The sequence below is a fragment of the Diadema antillarum genome, unplaced genomic scaffold (assembly GCF_040938485.1).
Source record: "Diadema antillarum isolate AM-2024a unplaced genomic scaffold, OU_Dant_1.0 scf00000067, whole genome shotgun sequence".
Classification (NCBI taxonomy): Eukaryota; Metazoa; Echinodermata; class Echinoidea; order Diadematoida; family Diadematidae; genus Diadema; species Diadema antillarum.
In genome coordinates this window covers 543,119-563,652 of record NW_027270956.1, presented here as the reverse complement: position 1 = coordinate 563,652, position 20,534 = coordinate 543,119, and the positions used below count along the sequence as shown (strand labels likewise).

The window sequence follows — 20,534 nt, the reverse complement described above, 5'->3', positions numbered from 1 at the left end:
ATGTCAAAGACAGACTACTGTATACGCCATATATTTCGTGAGTCTAAATTTTCGCGAATCGGGAATTCTCAACGATTTTGCGAGTGGTTAAATTCGCGATCGTGGAGTCTTGTACTGAACGGAGAAATGTACACGTACATGCGTACGTCACATCCACATTGGGATCAGAGTAAAAATTTTTGTGTGTCTTTAATTTTCATAAATAGCACCTGACTTGCGAAATTCGCGAAAATAAAAACCTCGCGAAATATTCAGCATATACTGTAATTGTTGAGAACCACAGAGAAATATGTTTCAAGCTGGTAAAGAAAAGTGATCATTAACAGCACAGTACATGCCACTGTGTCCACTTACAGACAAAATTCCCTCCTTCCGTCCCCTCATCGGGAAGCCAGCAAAATCATTCTCCTCCTTTTTGTTGGCATTCTTGAATCTATCCACTGGGTATACCATGGCGAGTTCACGACTGAAATAAGAGGAAATTAAACAAAAATCAAACACAATAAATAAAGGATGAACTATCTGATTTTGATACCTGAATTATCAGTTCCCCAAAACATATATTTCTGTGGTTTGGGCTGTATCTTACTATTTTGTTATTTTATTTTGCTTTTACTATTCATTGTATTGCATTGGGTAGAATAAAAATAGCTTTCATTTGAGCACCATTTGGTCTTGCATAATTGTATATTTCATTTGTTTAATTATTGTTGCACGCATTTCAATCACTACACTTATACCTGACCTTCCAATTGGCAACACAATACAGGAAGACTTAAATTGATACTTCTCTCTGTAATTGGCAATTTCTTTCTGATTTTGTGCAGATATAATGAATTGAACAGGTTCGATCTAGTGTTTTTACAGTACAGGATACACACAAAAATTCAGAGTTGCCAATTTAATGAATACATAATGATACTTTTTAAAGCAAAATTATCCCAGGAATTTAAAGGGATAACGTGAAGCAATTTCATGTGACTCTGTGGTCTCTCATTAAAATGGCACAGGTACGAAGATGGACTCCTGTGTCCAAGCTTGAAAGCATTACAAAGAAGAAACCAACACATTTTTGAGGAGAAATGAGGCTACTCACATCCAATCTCCTGCGATGTGGTCTCCCTTCAGACACTGCATCCGCAGAGCAGCCAGGTGAATGAGTTTGTCATGAGACGCCGGGAACTGGTTTCGCAGCACGTCCTCAACGGCCTAGCGAGAGCAAAGGAGCCAAAAAGAGGCTAAAAGACCCTTTGAAGACATTGCCGATATAATTACATTATACGGTAGCTTTAACAGAATTTCTTGTCACCATATTAAGTCATATCTTCAAAGCCACTCTCACAGACATCATTATCCCCACCATTACACAGCATGTTGAAGATTTGCACATGTGTTGTTACACATTAAGAACACATGACATGCATCACTACAATAGTCAGATCAATTTTCCACATGTATTCAGTAAATTACCATAATTCCAATCATTAGCATCAAGATCATCATCAACTACTCTATTGTCATCTTCATCTTCTACCTATTTATTTCTGTGAGCCTCATCACAGAGCTGCCAGTAACAGCTGATCAAAAAATACTGATGCTCAGCAAGGCATGTACATGTATTTCGAAAGATAAAATCATAATTGAATAACAAAAGGGAACATTGTACATATCAAACATGCTAAATCAAATTTAAGACGAAACATATTTGCAATCTCGCAATCGATCTCACAAAAATATCTTCTTATACCTGATTTAAAAAAAAAATGAAACTAAAATCATTAAAACATACAAATTGGCAACTCTGCCAACCCAACACATTTATCCTCACATCTCACCTGCTCATACATGAAGCTGTACTCGATGCTCTCTGGCTCCACATTCTTGGTATCCAGGAAGCAGAAGAGCTTGAAGAACAGTTGCCAAGGTTTCCCACGATCGCTGAGGTTCCTAGCCTGGTACCTGCAGCAGTTAATAATTCATGAAACCATGACTTTTGGGGTTTTTTGTTTTTTCTTTGCCCAATTTCTGTGCTGTTCAAGGTTTGATAGCAATTCCTGATGCACGTTTATGAATGTGACTGACATTCAAACCTTCTGTTCCTCATATGTAATGAGTTTTAAAAAACTGCATTAACATCATAACTAAACAGATTTAGCGACTGGCATGTTCACAAACTGAGTTGTGAATCAGTGATTCCCTAGGTAACATATTCTGTCGGCTGCTAGATCTGTGTAGCATGTGGCCATTCCTATGCAGTATGACATGAGAGCATCGCTCACTATTACAAACAACGAAGTGTGATAAATGTCTTTCTAGGGGTTGAAACAGTTCATCTTACAGTAGCCGGTACTGCGTATTTACATCGATGTAGGGTAATTTGTCAATCAGTTGCAGTTATCTCACAGATCATCATTAATACAGTTATCACGTTTATTTGAGATATCACCATAATCACTAGAGGTTTTCAACCTTGCCAAATGTTTACATTCATTTGATGAATTGTAAATGAAATGCTAACATTTAAAAAAATGGTTATTGTTAACATTGCAAAGGACAATATTGTGGGCTAATTTTCCAGCAACACTATGAAGAAGTTTGCCACTAGCTTTTTGCTCCATCTAAAAAAAAAACAAAGCAAGGAAGTCCCCACCTCTCAAACTTTGTCAGGACATCAGCGATCACCGTCCTGTCATCAATGGCCTTCTCCACCATGCCGCTGCGCTCGTAGAGGGCGAAGCGATTGTGGCAGTTCTCCAGGCCCATCCCCTTGACCAGGGTGTGGACAACCTGCGTGGGACAGGGAAGAATACACAACGTGTGTGACCGTACTATTGTGATGGTAAGCGCGAAGTTGAGTGTGTTCGATTTGTTTTGCGCCATGTGTGAATGAGCTTCACAATAGCATGCATGTATGCCTACACACAAACAAGAACTTTGAATAAGTCGAACATTGAATGCCCAGCTCAAAGAGAGGCCAGTTTGAATGATGGGAATTACCTTTCATGAAACACAATACTTATTCAAATGCATAGATATGGCAGCAGAAGGCAAAAGACAATATAGAATGGAAGAAGAAGGAGAAGAAGAAGAAAACCAATAAACAAGAAAAAGAAGAAAGAGGATGAGCATGAGCAATAAGAGAAAATGGCCTTGGCAGGGTTGCTAAAATAAAGTCTTTAAGGAAAATTGATCAAACTCAAGAGCGATTTGAAATAATGGTCCTTGGACCTTAGCAGCATCCTTTGTTCATGTTTGTAGCGAATACTATTGTCACATCATTCCTAAGAGCAAAAATGCATGCAATACAGACAACAGCCTCTTTCACACCTATTTACGAATGACCATACAATAGTTATCACTTCCATTTTAGTGATTATTCCACTAAGCATTAAAAAACAAGGAATGATATAAGAATGTCCCCGTCTGTAGAATCAAAGATTTATGCCTATGCATTAGAAATGAATTTGTCCAAAAGTGGACAAGATCTCACCTGTCCTGCAGTAGTCGATGAGTTGATGGTGATCTGGCAAGATCCTTCACCATGACAGTGGACGGTAGCGTTCATGTCTCGTCGACCCTGTGGGTTGGTTGGAAATACACTCTCCAGTAATGTTTATTCCATTTTGTTTTTAATAACATCTGATCTGATCTGATCATCTCCTGATATAACAGAATTGTTTTTTTTTTTTTTAATGTCAATATGTCAGCTTTGTCAACATCTAATTTATAAGCAAAAACATTTGATAGGAAGACTCTTACAAAAGGTATCAAAATTCAAAATTTTTCAAATCTCTAATATTCAGTAATCTCTAAAATTGTTAGATTAGTCAAAGAAAGGAATCTAACTTTTAAAACAGCTACTGCTTTTAAGCATAACACTTCATATCATAAATTCTATTATTAGAAAGCTCAAGTCTGTAGACTTTAAAACATAATGTTAAAATCAGGTAATTGACTCTCAGTGACTTTTTGAAGCTGCCATGGCAACAGGTCACACATACATTGAAGACATGGATACATGGTACTCTGAAATGAATCGTCTGCAACGTTCATATCTTACCAAGATGGCGATGACCTCCTGCCTGGAAGGCGGGAATTCTCTCGTTCTCGTCCTCTTCAGGGCGTCGAGAGCAAACGCCCCGTACTTGGCCATCTGGGTGTCTCGGAAGAGGTCCATTTGCCTACAAGATCACAGACAGAACAAAAGCATTGCAATCACACCTTCACAAGACTACAACAATAATTCTTTTAGATGGTTAGTTAACTTATCAACTGGAGGTGTGATTAGGTTCATCATTCACCATCTAAAGTGAGAAGTAATTTCTTCTATGCAATTGAGTTTGCTGTAGACAAAAATGTCTATACATACCTGTACTCTTCTTCTGTTTTGCACTGTATTGAAAGCTTAGGTATCCATCTTTCAGTGAATACATCACAGGCTCTATTGATCTCATCTCTCACTCTCTTTCTCTCACAAGTTAGCGAATTTCAGTATTCACTGGGTTAAGTTGTTACCATTCTAATTCTAAATTTCGCGAGCTTAGGGCTGATTGCGAAATTAAAGACACGAGAAAATATTACCCCGTCATACCTTATGTGCAAATTGATGACAAAATGCATCCAACGCTGGCCGGACCAGAACGCGGCTGTTACATCGGCCAGTACGTACACATACTATATTGCTAGTACGTACGCTACGGTGCGACCGATTATGGAAGTGCAGTACGATGCTAAACGTGCATTAAAATGTGCAATCTCCGTGCTACGTTACCCTACGCGAACGAACACCGGCTCGACGTGGTTGGGTACACGTACGGGTGAGGCCTAGGGATGCATGTAGCCCGACCAGACGCCGTGCGCAGATACATGTAGGTGTAGCTAGCGCGACACTTGTGTACAGCGACAGGGCCGTGTATATAGGATGCATGTACAGCTCTGAAACTTTGTTGTCTATTTGTTGCAACATTTAACTGGTGGGTACTGAGTACTTGTGAATGCCGTAATTGTTTCATTTTATAAACCTTCTCCTGTGTCTTTTCTATTTTCATGCTTGGGAGTCACAATGCAAATGGAAAAACGTTACGAGTACGTTGGCAAGTGTTTGAACGTGTTTCTCAGGCTTGGCAGTAGACCCTACTATCAATCGCGAATTTAACAACACGCGAAAATGCCACTGATACCGTGATTCGCGAAAATATCTCTACGCGAAAATATTGGCGTATACAGTATTTGGAAATTTGATTAATAACAGGGCTAGCAATGACTGTATACTACTGTATCTCTTAATAATTTGATTGTGTAATATCAATATCACTGCTATATAAAGTTTTATGGTAAGAGAAGAGACACAAAGCCCGATACATTTAGTGGCTGAGGCAGGCTCTGGAGTTTTTTAAACATGCGATCTAATTTCAAATCCTGCATGGTCCAAAAATCCTTGGACAATACTTTTTCTTTCCTTTTTTTCCTGAGATGTCCTACAATGTATTGCAAGAGGGTATATACATGGGTATGTGGCAACACTGGGGAGAACAGAATAATGATAGAATCCTACGGCATCATGGGAAAAAAAAAATGTAAGAGGCTACCGTGGGTTAAATACAACCATATATTCACAGCTGTATTGTAGTAACATCATATACACCCACCTCTTGATGTGGAAGCGCACGTATCTGAGGATGTTGCGGCTGGGGAGGAAAGTGGCTGCCATGCAGGCCAGCAGCTGCCAGTTGCGGAGGTTGTTGTGACCGTCGGGGTCGCTGATCTGCGTCGTCTGCTTGACCACCTGGCAGTAGACCTCGTCCCTCAGGGGCTTCAGGTCGTGCGCCGTCTGCAGGATGGTCTGCGGGTAACCATGAAAACAAGGAAACCGTTATGCTGCGATGATGTCATAATCAAAACATTTGTATAATCATCCTCTCAATAATCCAAGCAGCTCCATGATACACATACATTGGTTCACTTGCCTCTGTACAGTAGGACATCAACACAGTAACAATGTCAAGATGATCTGCGAGTAACCATGACAACATGGAAACCATTATGCTGCAATGAAGCTATGGGTATTAAAAGAATGATGAATCTATAATTACACAAGCAGTTTCCAGACACAGACAGATAGATCCACTCATCTTTGCAGAACAGTGATATACAATTGTAGTAACAAAGTCAGGATGATCTCTGGGTAACCATGGCAATACGGCATCCAATATAAAAACCATATCACTGGTGATCATCAAATTTTTCAACTTGCTACTGCATCCTTGACTGATGTGTTTGTACCCAGATAAGAGTCCAACTAAAAGTCATATCCACTGACATCTGCAAATGACTCGAATGCTTTTGTCTCTGGAAACAGTCTCTGGAAAACAGTACGGCCTACCACTGGTGTTTCTACAAATTAGGAAAACAATGGCATTTCTGATAAAATTTGATCAAATGATTCAACCTGCTGTGACTGTTGTACTCCTGATGCAGAATTTACAATTTAAAAAGAGAGCATACAGCTATCTGCAAAACTTTACGAAAAGGCTGCGCTTGTTTGAACTATTCCTGAGCAACGTCTTTGTTAAAAGATCTGAAAACACAGAAACTGAAATTACAATGCACTTGTTTCCAGAAGCCACAGACAAAAGCCAATTCCAATTCCAAAGCCATCATAAAGATAGGATATGGAGGAGAAAGCTTTGTGCTTGTTACGCTTTGTTTTGCTATACTCCATTTGAAATAGAATGTTTGTCTCTTTATCTGTTTATTTGTTTGTTTGTTTGTTTGTTTGTTTTCGATGCTCACCTGGATGAGAGGCAAGGGGTCCGGCACGTTGTCAAGGGAACCCTGGAGGGCGGGGAAAATCTTGACAGCCTCCTCCTGGAGGGTGGAGTAACCCTTCTCCATATCTGAATGGAATATGGACAATTCATCTTACAGTGGTGCTATAGCAGAGACATAAATCAACTCTGGAAATACAATGCACATCCATCTACACTGCACTATTGTAAAACCAGAAATTTTTCATGTGCATGAAACTTGAAAATTTTGTGGGGAGCCACAATTAGCAAAAGTAAAATGCACATGGAAGTTGTTGTTGTTCTTTTTTTGTCTACACAATCCAGAACATGTACATTAACATAGTTACTCATAACATTTTTGTGGTCACCAATTTGCAAAAGTTTCATGTTGCAAATGTTTCTGGCTTTACAGTATACAATTGTAGTGTAGCATCACTACTTCTACTATTTACCCCTGTATGCAAATCTTATTAAACTTTAATGTATGTGACAACTTGTCTACATGTCTGACAGGTTTTTTGTTTTGTTTTTGGCATACATTTTGGCATACAGTCTGTTATGTACATGATATATAATTTGGGTATAGTTTGGAGAAGTAACTTGCGAGACATCTGCTTACAATCAATCCAATTCTATAGCTATTTAGCTCATGTTCATTTTTCATGTTGTACATCTATGTATTCATTCATTTATCTAGCCATACATCTAAGCAGATGTAGGCATCTGTTAATTAAATCAATCAATCAATCCAGTTACTAATTCACTGATTGATTAAGTAGATTAATTGATTAATTCATCAGTGCCTTCATTTACATGCATTCACCCAGGGGGCAAATACTGAAAATGGTAAGTCAACAACATTGCTAGGCATAATAAGAGGTAGAGTAGACAGCATAGTTGCACCTCATAGGTTAGTTTATGCTGACTAAGCACAACGAATTGTATGCTCCAAACGCACACTGAAGGATAGATGCAAAGAGGTATCATAAAGAGACGGAAGAGGGGTGCATACCGGAGCTGATGTGGCCGTAGGGTAGAGGTAGAAGTGGTGCCTTGAGAGGGTGTGGTGTACTGCGGAGAATGGGGTTCAGCTGGTAGAGGCGCTCCAGGGCTCTCTCATCACCCGCCATGCTCACTTCCTGCAGAACGGCATCGTGGGAAGTGAATTTATCAAAAGGATGAAAACAACTTTTGTGACAATAGTATGGTTAGTTTGCATCTACCATCTTTAGCCATACCAAATGTATTCAATCTTTTCTTGTAAATGTGGAATCAGCCAACGGGCAACGTCTCACCCTAATCTCCTTGATGAGGGTCTGGAATGGTGTCTCGAGGGGCGGCTTGCTGTCGATGACGTCTTGGATGGCATTGGTCCACCTCCACGCCTCCTCGTTGGACGTCGTGTAGAGATTGAGGGAGGAGCGGCGACTGTGTAGTGTTATTTTCCAGCATCCTAGGTTTGTGATGAAACACACATCCCAACACATGCATTCAAATCTTTTTTTCCTACATAAGCTTGTGTAGTACACATACATGTATGTGTATGTTTTAACACTACAGGTCAGAGAATTCATTGATAACTTTACTACCTGGTAACTTTTCTGATGTGGTCCACAGAATATATACATCTATTGGATTTTGCTATTTATTGAAGGAAATGGCATTATTTTCCCTTGACTTTTGTTTTCCCTGTTGACAAACTCAGAATATTGAAATATTAGGTTGACTAATGGTATGCGTGTACTGATGAATTCAATGAAATGAATGAGAGTGCAATACATGATACACAAAGAGGTTACCTTACCATTCAGGCCTACAGAGTACATTGTAAACAAGGTGGTAGGACTGACATCATGAATTAAAATGTTTGACAGCATAAACTTTTGACATTACTATGGGTGATGGAATAATAACATTAGTTATTTCTCTTTCCATTTATTTTGTTGTTTGTTTGATGGCTTTATCTGATGCCAACTGTCGGTAATGAGAAACAGCAGTATCCACAGGTAATATTAAGAATAAAAATTTGTGGCATGACATTGTATACTTTCTTGCAAAGAGAGACAAAAATATGAATCCATCATACCCGCATGAGAGCTGTCTGCATACATAATTGAATGAATGCATAAGCACAAAATAAAAACCAACAAAAAAGAAAAAAAAAAGAATAACATCCAGAAAAGCATTACAAATCAAATACATGAAGACACATACATTGCACTTTGATAAAACATAATTTACAGAGCCAGATTTTGTTGCAGAACTCCTCTTCAATGGTAAAAAATTCATCAACTTAAAGCACTTTTATCCACTGAATAGCAGCACACTTGTCTGTTAAAGAGTCATAATCTGCCCAAAAATCAATCAACATTTTTTTTATGGCATATTATACAAGAAGCCACTGTGGCTTACATCAAAAGAAAAAAATCAATACTGAACTTCAGCTCTGAAAAATTCATTGTTCTCCTTTGCATTAAACATTGTTCTCCTTTGCATTAAACATTGTTCTCCTTTGCATTAAAAATGTTTGAACATGTTAGTAGGACATGAAGCATTATAGCAGCATCAAGTATGGAAAACTGCATGTGCATTGCATTCAATTAAATTGCTGTGCCATATCATCTTATGCAACAATTTGAATACACCAATGAGCAATCAGAACAGAAAGATCATGCAAATCAGGGAATAGCAGGCGAATGGACAGCTGACATTTCTTTTCCCTTCCCTTCCTTGAACCCCCCCCCCCCCAAAAAAAAAAAAAAAACCAAACAAACACACAAAAAAAACCCTCTTGGGAGCATTATGCTAACATAGCCATTTTCACATAGGGCAATGACAACATTCACCATCCATTATAGTGAATCAAGTGTGCATGACGGCATAATTACAAATACTCCCCATCTTTATACTTCAATATGATCGCATAAATAAGGTTCATACTCTGTATTACAACACTAGTATTGATGTTGTATTATATTAACATTTGATGTAGACCTATAACTGTGATATGACATATTTGTTGTGTTGGTGTTTTTATTTTTGAAAATTTTGCAGGTCGGTAGGAAAGCATTGTCTTCTATAGCAAAAATGTTTCAGTAAATTGTCTTCATAGCGGGAAGTCACTAAATATTTTCTTGAAAAGGGATAATACTCTTTCCTCATTTCATTGTTGCAGTCCTCATATCAATTGTGAATACAACCACTCTAGAAACTGTCTTACAGGTCTAATTCACGAGCACATCATCCTCAAAAAATATGTAGCGTATAAACAGTATCCATATCTTGTGCATACAGACTGTCAATGGTCGATCAAAAACTGATGGCTAAAAATATGTGCTGTGATGCAAGACTTATGAATGAATCAACCGTTTCATTATTCTGGAAATAAAAGTTGATGACTGACAAAAATGTTTTGAGCAGCTCTATCATGCCAATCCTTATGATGGGGAAAGTTTAAAAAAAAAGAACTTTGTTCCATGTAGTTACATGTACAAATGACGACTGGCTTGTAACCTCCACCAAAGAGGTTATATTTTTTCTGTCATTTGTTTGTTGTCTGTTTGTTTTTTCATTCACAAAGTAACTCAAATATCTAAAGTTAAGAACAGATTTGGATGAAATTTTCAGGAAAAGTTGTTAATGACACAAGGAACAAAATATACAATTTTGGCTGTGATCCATACAACCGTATGGATCTGTGAATTTCATTTTTTTTTTTTTTGGATGGAAATTGCAATATTGGTGGAAATAAGCTGCTTGATGGAGGTCAGCGCTCTCTAAGTGCTTCTCTGCAATGTAGTTAAGCATGTTACAGCCAGGATTAGTATAATGGATTAGATGAGACATCAACCTAATATCTTCGTACTAGATCCCTATTCCTGCAGGCAACCAGTTACCAGTAATACTCTGAAGCTAGAGTTTTCATTTAAAACACTCATAGATTACAAATGCAAGAATTTCATCACTGCAACACACTGATGGTTGTTTTTATGGTTTCTAACTGCTTTGCCTGATGGCGTTTTATTCCAATGCTTTAAAGCCATCAATGTTCCACCAACAGGCTAAAAGATGGAAACAGCTCGAATATAAAAGAGGGAAAATTTCATTATCCCTTTCCTGACGGGTCCCACATAAACCCATACCAGCATCTCAATGGAAACCGAAAATTACACCAAAATCAGATGGTCTTTATAAAGGGTGAATGTGGTTGGGACTACAGTGAGAAGGATAAAAAGCTGACAAAGCAGCAAGACAGCAAGAGATCAACACACACAGACAGACAGGTGAGCCATAAAAAGAAAGACACACATACATCAAGACAGACAGACAAGCAAAGATAGAAAGAGGGGATTGGGGAATTTATTAGTACACCTTAAAACCCGAATCCATTCTGTTATAGGGTCATTAGTAATTCATTTCCACCATAACTAATCAGCCCTCCAAATCATATACAGACTAGACTTTCTTGAGATATGCATGTACTGTCTCGCAGATAAAAAGACTAATGTTCCTCCTAATAAACATTGCACATCACATCCACAACAAAAATGTCTTCCAAAAAAAAAAAGAAAAACCAGATACAAGAAAACCACACAAAAAAGAAAAATTGGTTGAGTACAGGGAAACTGCTGGAAAAGAAAGCACACACGACTTCAAGGGCAAGGCATTCAGCTTTTCCGGGTTACCGAAATGGAGATATCAAACTTTCAGCGCAAATCAAACCAGAGAATGAACAGTAATGGCGAGACGGAATGGAAACATGTTGAAGGATTCATAAAACAGCAGCGCCATGTCACAAGCAAAACTTTATACATGCATGCGCAGAAACACTCACACACATACACACACTAGCCTACGGGCTCTACACCAACATTTTTCTCTCGTGGCCAGATCATGCCACTAAAATCTTCAAAAGTGAAATTTTGGTGACCTGAAATTTAAAGAAATGTCTTAGCCCGAAATAAAAAAAAACAACAACAATCAAATTTGTATTTTTGTTGCCCGATTGGGCCACCACAAGAGAGAACCTTTTTTGGAAATCTAGTGGCCCAACACCAATTTCCAGTGGCCCTGGGCCACCATGCCACCCCTTGTGTCGAGCTTTACATATAGGCATACACACAACCACAGGACACACAAAAACACACAAACAAACAAACAAACACACACACACACACATGCAGCAGAGAAGGAAAAGTTAGGAACAGGGACTGTTTGAAGTTAGTAGCCAAAAAAAGGGTTAGGGTGTGGGCTGCGTTTGAGAAATTAGAGACGCACGGATGACAGGGTGTTGTTCTGGTCAAGGAGGGGTTTGAACCCAGAGGCTGCAAAAAGTGTGAGCGTATGGACCCTGTTCTCTCCACACCCACAGAACACACAGGAGGTCCACTGCATGCACTCATGAGTTTCCACTTCAAATACACACACAAGCCATTTCAGATGCAAGCACGGCAACGCTAGGGCAGTTGTAATGATGTCTTACCAGCTAAGCGAGCTATTTCACGAAGGACAGATAGATATTAAAAAAAAAAAAAAAACAGGAGAGAGAGGAAAAAGATATTACAGCATCAGGAAATGTAGCGCGGGACATATTGCCCCTCTAAAAACAAAACTCTCAAACAGTTACAGTTAAAAGCAATAGATTAGATATTCAGACAGCTTGAGTTGAAAGTCTGTACATGTTTAAGAATACAGAACAAACCACATAATTATTGAATCGCTAGAAGAATGTAATATCACACATCATAATCCTATACAAACAAGAAATGAAGAAAACACAAAAATAACCAAACACAAGAAAACATTTGAACTGCATGATACTATTATCAAAGCTCTCGTTATACACTTTAACAGTGTACGAGAGAACACAGAGAATGAAATGAAGTAAATTCAGCCATCCAAATTTGTGGCCTTCTGCAGACACTAGTATGATTATCCTGATCTGGTCAATTTGAGAGAACATACAATGGTACATGTATTCTCTTGTCTTGCGATGTATTGATGTGCTGTATTGTTGCCTTCTGACCATAATTTTGCTCGCCGAAATGAAACAAAACCACTAGATGAACATCACAATATGAGTGGAAGCCATTCTTCATCCATGTGTAATCATTAACTGCAACAGATATTTCCATTAGGATATCACACCATAAACATGGAATATTTTACCGTGTGGCTTGTTCTATATTTGTCTTGTTTGCTTTTTTAAACTTTTCTTCTTTTGCTGTTGATTTTCCATTTGGCTCTACCTGATACCAGTGCAAAATAAGACAGCCATTCTTATCTTACTTTCTACCATTATACCATCACTTCTAGTCAATGTGTTGACACTTAGAAAACTGACAAACGAGCAAAATTCATGCTACATGACTGACAAGAAAGCATGCCAAAATGCTATGTACAGGCCTGTATACATTTACAGCACTCCGTACACATTGATATTTTTAAAAATCTTTTTTTTTTCTTTTTTTGTGTGTGTGTGTGTGTGTGTGATACTCTGTGTGACCTACAAGTATGTAGGAAACAAGACGTACAGTATGATAAACAAGTACAACAAGAAAGAAAAACACTGATTCAGGACAATGTGTCACCAAACTACAGCATGGTGCCAAGGCAATTGTTTGTTTTTGTTTTTTTTTCAGGAATGCACGGTGTGCATACATTGAAGGAATGGGAAAAGGAGGAGGAAGAACAACTACAGGCCCTGGGAGGGTCATTGGTGCAGTTCCAGGAAAACATCAGCAACAAAATACTCATTTATCCAAAATACATTGTTTTTTGCTGATAATTTCATCATGAATCTTGTGTGTTTTCAACCAAAAATTACCACATTAGGTTTGATTTGAGCAGAAAAATACTTTACAAGTAGATGTAAATGATTGCATTTTTGTTTTTGTTTTGTTTGGGTTTTTTGTTTCTTTGCCACAGTATTTAGAGGGTAGGTACAAAAGGAGGGGGGGGGGGGGGAGAACATGCTACTGAGTGGAAATGACAAACTATTTGAAATATTACTCAATATCTCTTGAGAATATCATCCTGAACCAAAATTTTAGGACTCACAGAGACCCTTCAGTATCCATGTTAGGTCTTGTATAAGAAGGACATCTTACGTATTCACATCATCTTTTGCTACATACAAGTATTTTGGGGGTAATGGAGGTTAGATTTACAATGTACTACGGGTAGAATATGTTTACAAACAGGTCTTGAATTCAAGATATTGGATACAATGCATCAATAATGCTGCTGGTGTTATAAGGTTTTTTTTTGAAAACTTTCTAATATCAGTTATCAGTTATTATTATTATCATGTTTTTTTCAATTTTTTTTGGTCACAACTTGTCTGTCAGATTTCCTGCAGTGAGACCTGCAATCAAGCAGGTTTGCTAAAATAGGCCCCATCATGGCGTATTTCCCTATTCACCTTGTGTTCCTTCAGTAAACAATCTTGTTCATTGTATCAGTTCTCAGCAATAATAATTTAACTAGCTGTATGGCATTTGTTATTTTGACATACATGTATCTTCATTACAAAATATCAAAATAAATAAAAATTAACACCAAAAGAAGCACTTTGTGTATATTTCACAAAGAGAAGAGACTTGTAACAAATCATAGTTCACTGTATATACTTGATAAATTTTCCTATCATTCATGAAGACCTTGCATGTTCAACACTTGTTTGTTTACAATGTACTTATTGAATGATTATGACTAACTATATTTTTTCAATGAATTTGATACAAACGTGGAAGATTCATTATGTCAATCTATATCTATGTACTTTGATGTCCAATTTGTTTCCCGAAAGTGTTACTGTAAGGTAGAAAATTAAATTTATCTTTTAGTGACTGAAAGACACCATAGGTACTAGGAGATGACATCAAAGGGATGGGGGGGGGGGGATTGACAGTTTAATTCATGCATGAGCAGGACCAGTGGGAAACACTAACACTGACTCTTTTACAGTTGTAAGTGTTGTAGCGACTGCACGGTCAAGTTGGCCCCCTTGCATGCAGACTTGGTAGCTTTTAATGCAACAAAATTTGATTTGATTTGCTTGTCAAAAAAAAATCAAAAAAAGAAATCTGAGGGATACAGTTGTAGCAATTTGTGGAGCGATTTTAACGTTTTGCATATTTAGAGCATAAACTTGGCTTTTGGCTAAGAGAATGTGGGGGAAAAAAAATAACCAAAAAAAATAATAATAATTGCGATGGCAAGAAAATAAAAATCCTTTCTTGTTCGGATTTTCTCACAATCTCCATCACATTTTTTTGTCAGTTGTATTAAACTGAAATATACATTTCACACGTGATTGGCCGAACCACTACGTTCACTGCAGCAAAAATTTTCCCCAACGCAGAATGCAGCTTTCTTTTAAAAAATGTGCTATCAAGCAAAGTTCTGTATCTCTCTTTACCCCATAAAGAAAAATGCAAATTGTCCTGTCTCATTTCAGAAGCAGTTTTCCTACCCCGCTTGCACTTTGCAGAGTTCGTAGCGAGAGCCACAGTGCCATCGAAGGGAAACTTTACATCCGACAGAGCACACAGACATAGAGCATGCCATGCAAGAACCACACATCACGTACAGAGAGTAGGAGAACACGTAGGCATGCGATGCGGTTACCACGCATGCATGACAACATGCATGGAGACGCGGGAGGGGCGAATGGCTTTATAGGGCAACATCCATGCACACGGTTTCCATGGTAGCAGGCAGGGCAGGTACAGGTACACAAATAATCAAACAGATAGACAGATAGAACAAAAAGAAAAAAAAAAACACTTTGCTTTCACAGCTATGTACTTCAAAACAAATCAAAACGGGGAGTTCGAGATCGTACTAACTCTACTCCAAGACCACGGAGCCTGGATCCAATACGTACCCTCGCTTCCTGTCGACCGAGATTTCTTTCTAGTGCGTATGAGAGTGGGGACGCGACGCGGCCTGTGCCCCCCGTTGCTTCCGTTTGTGAGGGGGGTCAGATTGGCGATGTGTGGTATGTTTTCGTAGGTCGGGTTTTCATTCTCGTTTTCAAGTCCATTGGAATAATAATCGTTCGGGGCATCATTTACATCATCAATTGTACCGCCTGTGATTTCGTGAGGTGTTTTACAATTCATTTTATTTTTTGTTTCATATCGAGATGAGAGGTAGATGGCGAGGATGAAGAATAAGCCATGTTTGTTCGGAGGGGAATGTCAGGTGGACGAAAGGAGTATAAAGACAGCCATGAAGAATAAGATTAGATATCACCACAGCATACAAAAGATTGAGCACTCACCAAATGAGTTATTCATCAAAACATGCATTTTATCAACAGGATGGATGATAAATGGTAAAAACACCCCTGCGACACAGATCAAAGATACATAATGTACCCCCTGTTGCTTCTGCTTGTGAAGGGAGACCAAAGATACCAAAGATATAATTTACTGGAAATTAGAATAGCTTTGCATAATCATTAAGTCCAAATTTTTCCTAAGGTCTGTCATGAAAGGCATGGTTTCCATACTCTGTGTGCACTATTATCAATGTTGGGGTGCTAATGAAATGGGTGAAGATTTCTTGGAGGAAACACAAACTTGCAATGAGCTTAAAATTAATTTCTTACTTTGCCTCTCTCACTTATATGCGGAAAATGATTGAACAAAGTGAAATGTATCAACAAATTTAAAGCAGTGATGGTGTGTCCTCAAAATGAGTAAATTCAGGTGATGAGATGTGCTTCATCCTTTTAAGAGCAATTTGTGTCAGCTTTACTACTGTTCTAATAATGTACACCTGAACTGTTTGTATGATTACATATAAAAACAATTGTAGGTACATGTATCATGCATACACAACATGGTGTCATTCATACAAGTGTATATAGCAAACAGTCCAGAGTGTACATGTAAGTATGAATAATATGTACGAATATGTAACATAAATGTATTTCATGAACTGTAATGCATGAAGGTATCCACTACGAAAAATATAACAGAATGAAAATGGTGATTGGGAAATAGCACAGCTGAATGAAGGGATTTGACACAAATTTCTACATTAAATGTTAATAAACAATGTATATGAAAAGGTTTGCCAGTAACATAGTGAATATTCATCATGACATACAAACTCTAAAGGTGATTAGCCCCTTACGGCTTTCAAGAACCAAAATTTATCATAAGCTCTCTGCCACGGAACCTTTATTTTCTCATGCGCTAGATTGAGATTTTTTAAAAACATGCAGTGAATTATAACAACATTCACTAAACTTCACTTTCTTCATGTTTCTTTTTTTTTTTTAGTTTATCAGAATCAGAAATTACAAACAGAATTCTAAAAATATGTCTCACTGACTGCCAAGTGTTTCTCTCAGAATGTGCAACAGTTTTAGACACAACATTCTGCAGGAAGTTGGTTATTTTGAAGCAAAACCAAATCCCTACCACATTCTCTATCTCCATTACCATATGTTCTTTGTATACTCTGCAAATATGGATTACATTCCATATAGAACCAGTCACAATTTCTAATAGCACCCACAATCACAGAAATAGAAATGTGATTATTTCATTTATACTCAGAACAATATTCCTAACAAATCCACCTTGAAAAAACCTACAGTACCAAGATTGCAAAGGCATTATAGTTTTGTGAGTTTCAGTCCATCAGCTTTCATTTTTGGCGAAAATGCATTGTGTTATGTTTCTGAAGCATTCCCATCCAATTTCCCCAAATAAAAGCTACATTTGTCAATTCTAAAATGTGACATGACATCAAAATACAGTAGCACTTTAAATGCACTCTTCTTCAGAATTTGAGAATTGACCATATCACATACAAATGAAGTGAACAATCAAATAGTGATGATCTTTATGGGATTTATGAGCTCAAAGCACAGTCTTTATATCTCTCGAGGTATAGCATGTGAGCACTATTGGTATACAACATTGGAGAACACAAGACAGATAATACACGTGTAGCTTTTGATAAGGGGCAGACATATACATAGTGGCTGCTTCTGTTAACAAATGCCCTGTAAATAGTTTTTTTTTTGGTTATAATGCATGTATGCTCATTGACTAGCTGGACATCTACAATATGTACTACATTGTAGACTGACTACAGTATGCCTGTAGGAATTCTAACACTAGGCAAGGTTATGCTTTCTTTCTTTTTTCTTTTTTGTTGCTTTCTTTTTGTGTGTAGAATCATTTATGACACATGAGGTTAAAGGAAGAAACTGTTATAAAGCCTGGGACTGGGATTGATAACGTCATACCATAGCCAATGTGCAGGAGATTAATTGTAATATATCCATGATATAGAAAAGTCAGAAAGATACCAAGAGGAGAGATACATTGTATGGGATGAAAGAAGAAAAGAAGATAGAGATAGATAGATAGATAGATAGATAGATAGATAGATAGATAGATAGAGATAGAAAGATAGATAGAGAGATAGAAAGAGAGATAGATAGATAGAGAGAGAGAGAGAGAGAGAGAGATAGATAGATAAAGAGAGATAGATAGATAGAGAGATAGATAGATAGATAGATAGATAGATAGAGAGATAGAGAGATAGTGATAGATAAGTAGATAGAGATAGATAGATAGAGAGAGACAGATAGACAGATAGATATAGATAGATAGATAGATAGATAGATAGATAGAGATAGATAGAGAAAGACAGATAGATAGATAGAGAGAGATAGATAGATAGCTAGAGATAGATAGATAGATAGATAGAGAGTGATCGATAGATAGATAGAGAGAGATAGATAGATAGATAAAGAGAGAGAGAGAGAGAGAGAGAAGGGGAGAGACAGACAAGAGACAGAGAGGAGGAGGAGACTGGTGAATGTTACCTTCTTCCTTGTAAGTCTTCTCGTCTGGCACCGTCACGGAGCAGAGAGAATTGATCGCGATGGCGCCCATCTTCTGCACGCACTCAATGCTGCGGTAGCAGTCAAGCGAGTGCTGCGTCAGCACGAAGAAGCGCTTCTTCCGCGAGCTGCTCGCCCGAGCGAGCGGGCCCGAGGTCGTCTCCTTCGTCATCCACCCACTCATCAGCACCTCCTCCTTGCGGTAAGTGCGTTGACCCTTGTGATACTGGGTCAGGGCTACAAAAAAATCAACAACATAGGACATATACTAGCACTTAAAGCGGAAATCCATCCTGATGATTAGTTTGTGTGAATAGATGCAGAAAAATGAGAGAAAAGGGACGGTGAAAGGAATTTCTGATGACGACTGTGAAAGTTATGATTTGTCTTTTTTCTTATAAAAAAATTTACAGTAGCCTGTCAAATTATGACAAATCTTTTGGTTGAGGCAGTGTCCTACCTGAATGTTTTGTATGTTTATTGGGGATGGGATAGCATCAAGGAACCCTTTCTCTTTTAATATACCATGTTCAGAATTTTCAATCCTGGGAAGATGTTTTAGGTTTATATACATTGTAAGTTCTGAGGTGAACACATCAGCATTCTGCAGAATTTTACTATTCTATGACAAAGTTGCCAATAGCTTTGAATAGTGTCCAGTGAGTTTAATTGACCCAACAGTGCATACAGGTGCGGAATGTCATTAAGCCCTTGATTCTCACCAGTCAGCCAGTTGTTCATTTCCTCCGGTGCCGAAGCGACCAAGCTAATCACCCTCTCCGCAGTGATGATGGCAAAGGCATTTGGTCTGCAGTGGTAAAGTTTGGCATCATTAACTGATGACATCATACAACAACGATATACAGTGTATTATAAAAGATGATCATGGCTTTTCCGAAATATATTTCACAATCCTGCCGAGGCGACCAAGCTAATCACCCTCTTCGGAGTTATGGCAAAGGCATTTGATCTGCAGTGGTAAAGTTTGGCATCATTAACTGATGACATCATACAACAACAAAATATTATAAAAGATGATCATGACTTTTCAGAAATATATTTCACAATCCTGCCGAGGTGACCAAGCAAAGGCATTTGGTCTGCAGTGGTAAAGTTTGGCATCATTAACTGATGACATCATACAACTACAAAATATTATAAAAGATGATCATGACTTTTCAGAAATATATTTCATAATCCTGGCATATAGCATACATTGTAAATATCTATCACCATATCTCAACTGGAAAAAGGAAAATAACTTCCCTCCCTGATACTAATCCTAAAATCCACAATCAGTTGCTGTCCAGTACATGCAAAAATCATATTTGCAAGTTATGCTTATTCTCAGCCAGACAAACATTATATTTTGAGCCTTCACTACCAAGATTCATTGTAGTTGTTTAACATCAATCCAGCCAGCATCTAAAAATAGCGAGAAGAACAATGTGTCTTCAAAATTAGCACTCTTTTGCACTTTAAGTTGCATGCAGCTTTGTGTTTATCATTACATGAATATACGGATGCATTGATCTTTTTTTTCTGCTGCGTAGTATAACATGAAAATATGTTCTTATTCCCTATGTGCCTCTATATTTCCAATATCAACAGCCGCACAAAATGCTGAGATGTGCAACTACAGATTGTAACTTTGGACAAAGACAAAAATTTGTACTCAGCATAAAAAGAAAGGGGGTAATGAACTTAAGTCTATTTTCAAGACAGTTTAGCTTTTGGTGAGCATACTGCATGTTTCTTTGGGTCTTTGAAGTGACATGGTCATGCAACAACGAATGAGGATTTCTTTTCTCTCTCTTTTGTTCTGTTTTTGTCAGAAAATTTCCACAATGCGAACCTACTCGGCCCAA

General features: G+C 37.9%; 1 protein-coding gene across 1 annotated transcript in view; it reads right to left on the bottom strand.

The window, feature by feature from the left end:
- The window catches only part of LOC139716584 (unconventional myosin-X-like), a 192,287-nt gene that overhangs the window by 9,664 nt on the left and 162,089 nt on the right, over positions 1–20,534 (bottom strand). Inside the window, exons 33-45 of the mRNA XM_071628111.1 lie at positions 19,389–19,474; positions 18,649–18,903; positions 15,679–15,885; positions 8,084–8,241; positions 7,801–7,927; positions 6,793–6,896; positions 5,649–5,842; positions 4,061–4,181; positions 3,491–3,577; positions 2,651–2,787; positions 1,836–1,959; positions 1,097–1,209; positions 355–466 (exon numbers count right to left, since the gene is read on the bottom strand). Of these exons, the coding sequence (XP_071484212.1) occupies positions 355–466; positions 1,097–1,209; positions 1,836–1,959; positions 2,651–2,787; positions 3,491–3,577; positions 4,061–4,181; positions 5,649–5,842; positions 6,793–6,896; positions 7,801–7,927; positions 8,084–8,241; positions 15,679–15,885; positions 18,649–18,903; positions 19,389–19,474 (1,825 nt within the window). The remainder of the gene's footprint in view (positions 1–354; positions 467–1,096; positions 1,210–1,835; positions 1,960–2,650; positions 2,788–3,490; positions 3,578–4,060; positions 4,182–5,648; positions 5,843–6,792; positions 6,897–7,800; positions 7,928–8,083; positions 8,242–15,678; positions 15,886–18,648; positions 18,904–19,388; positions 19,475–20,534) is intronic.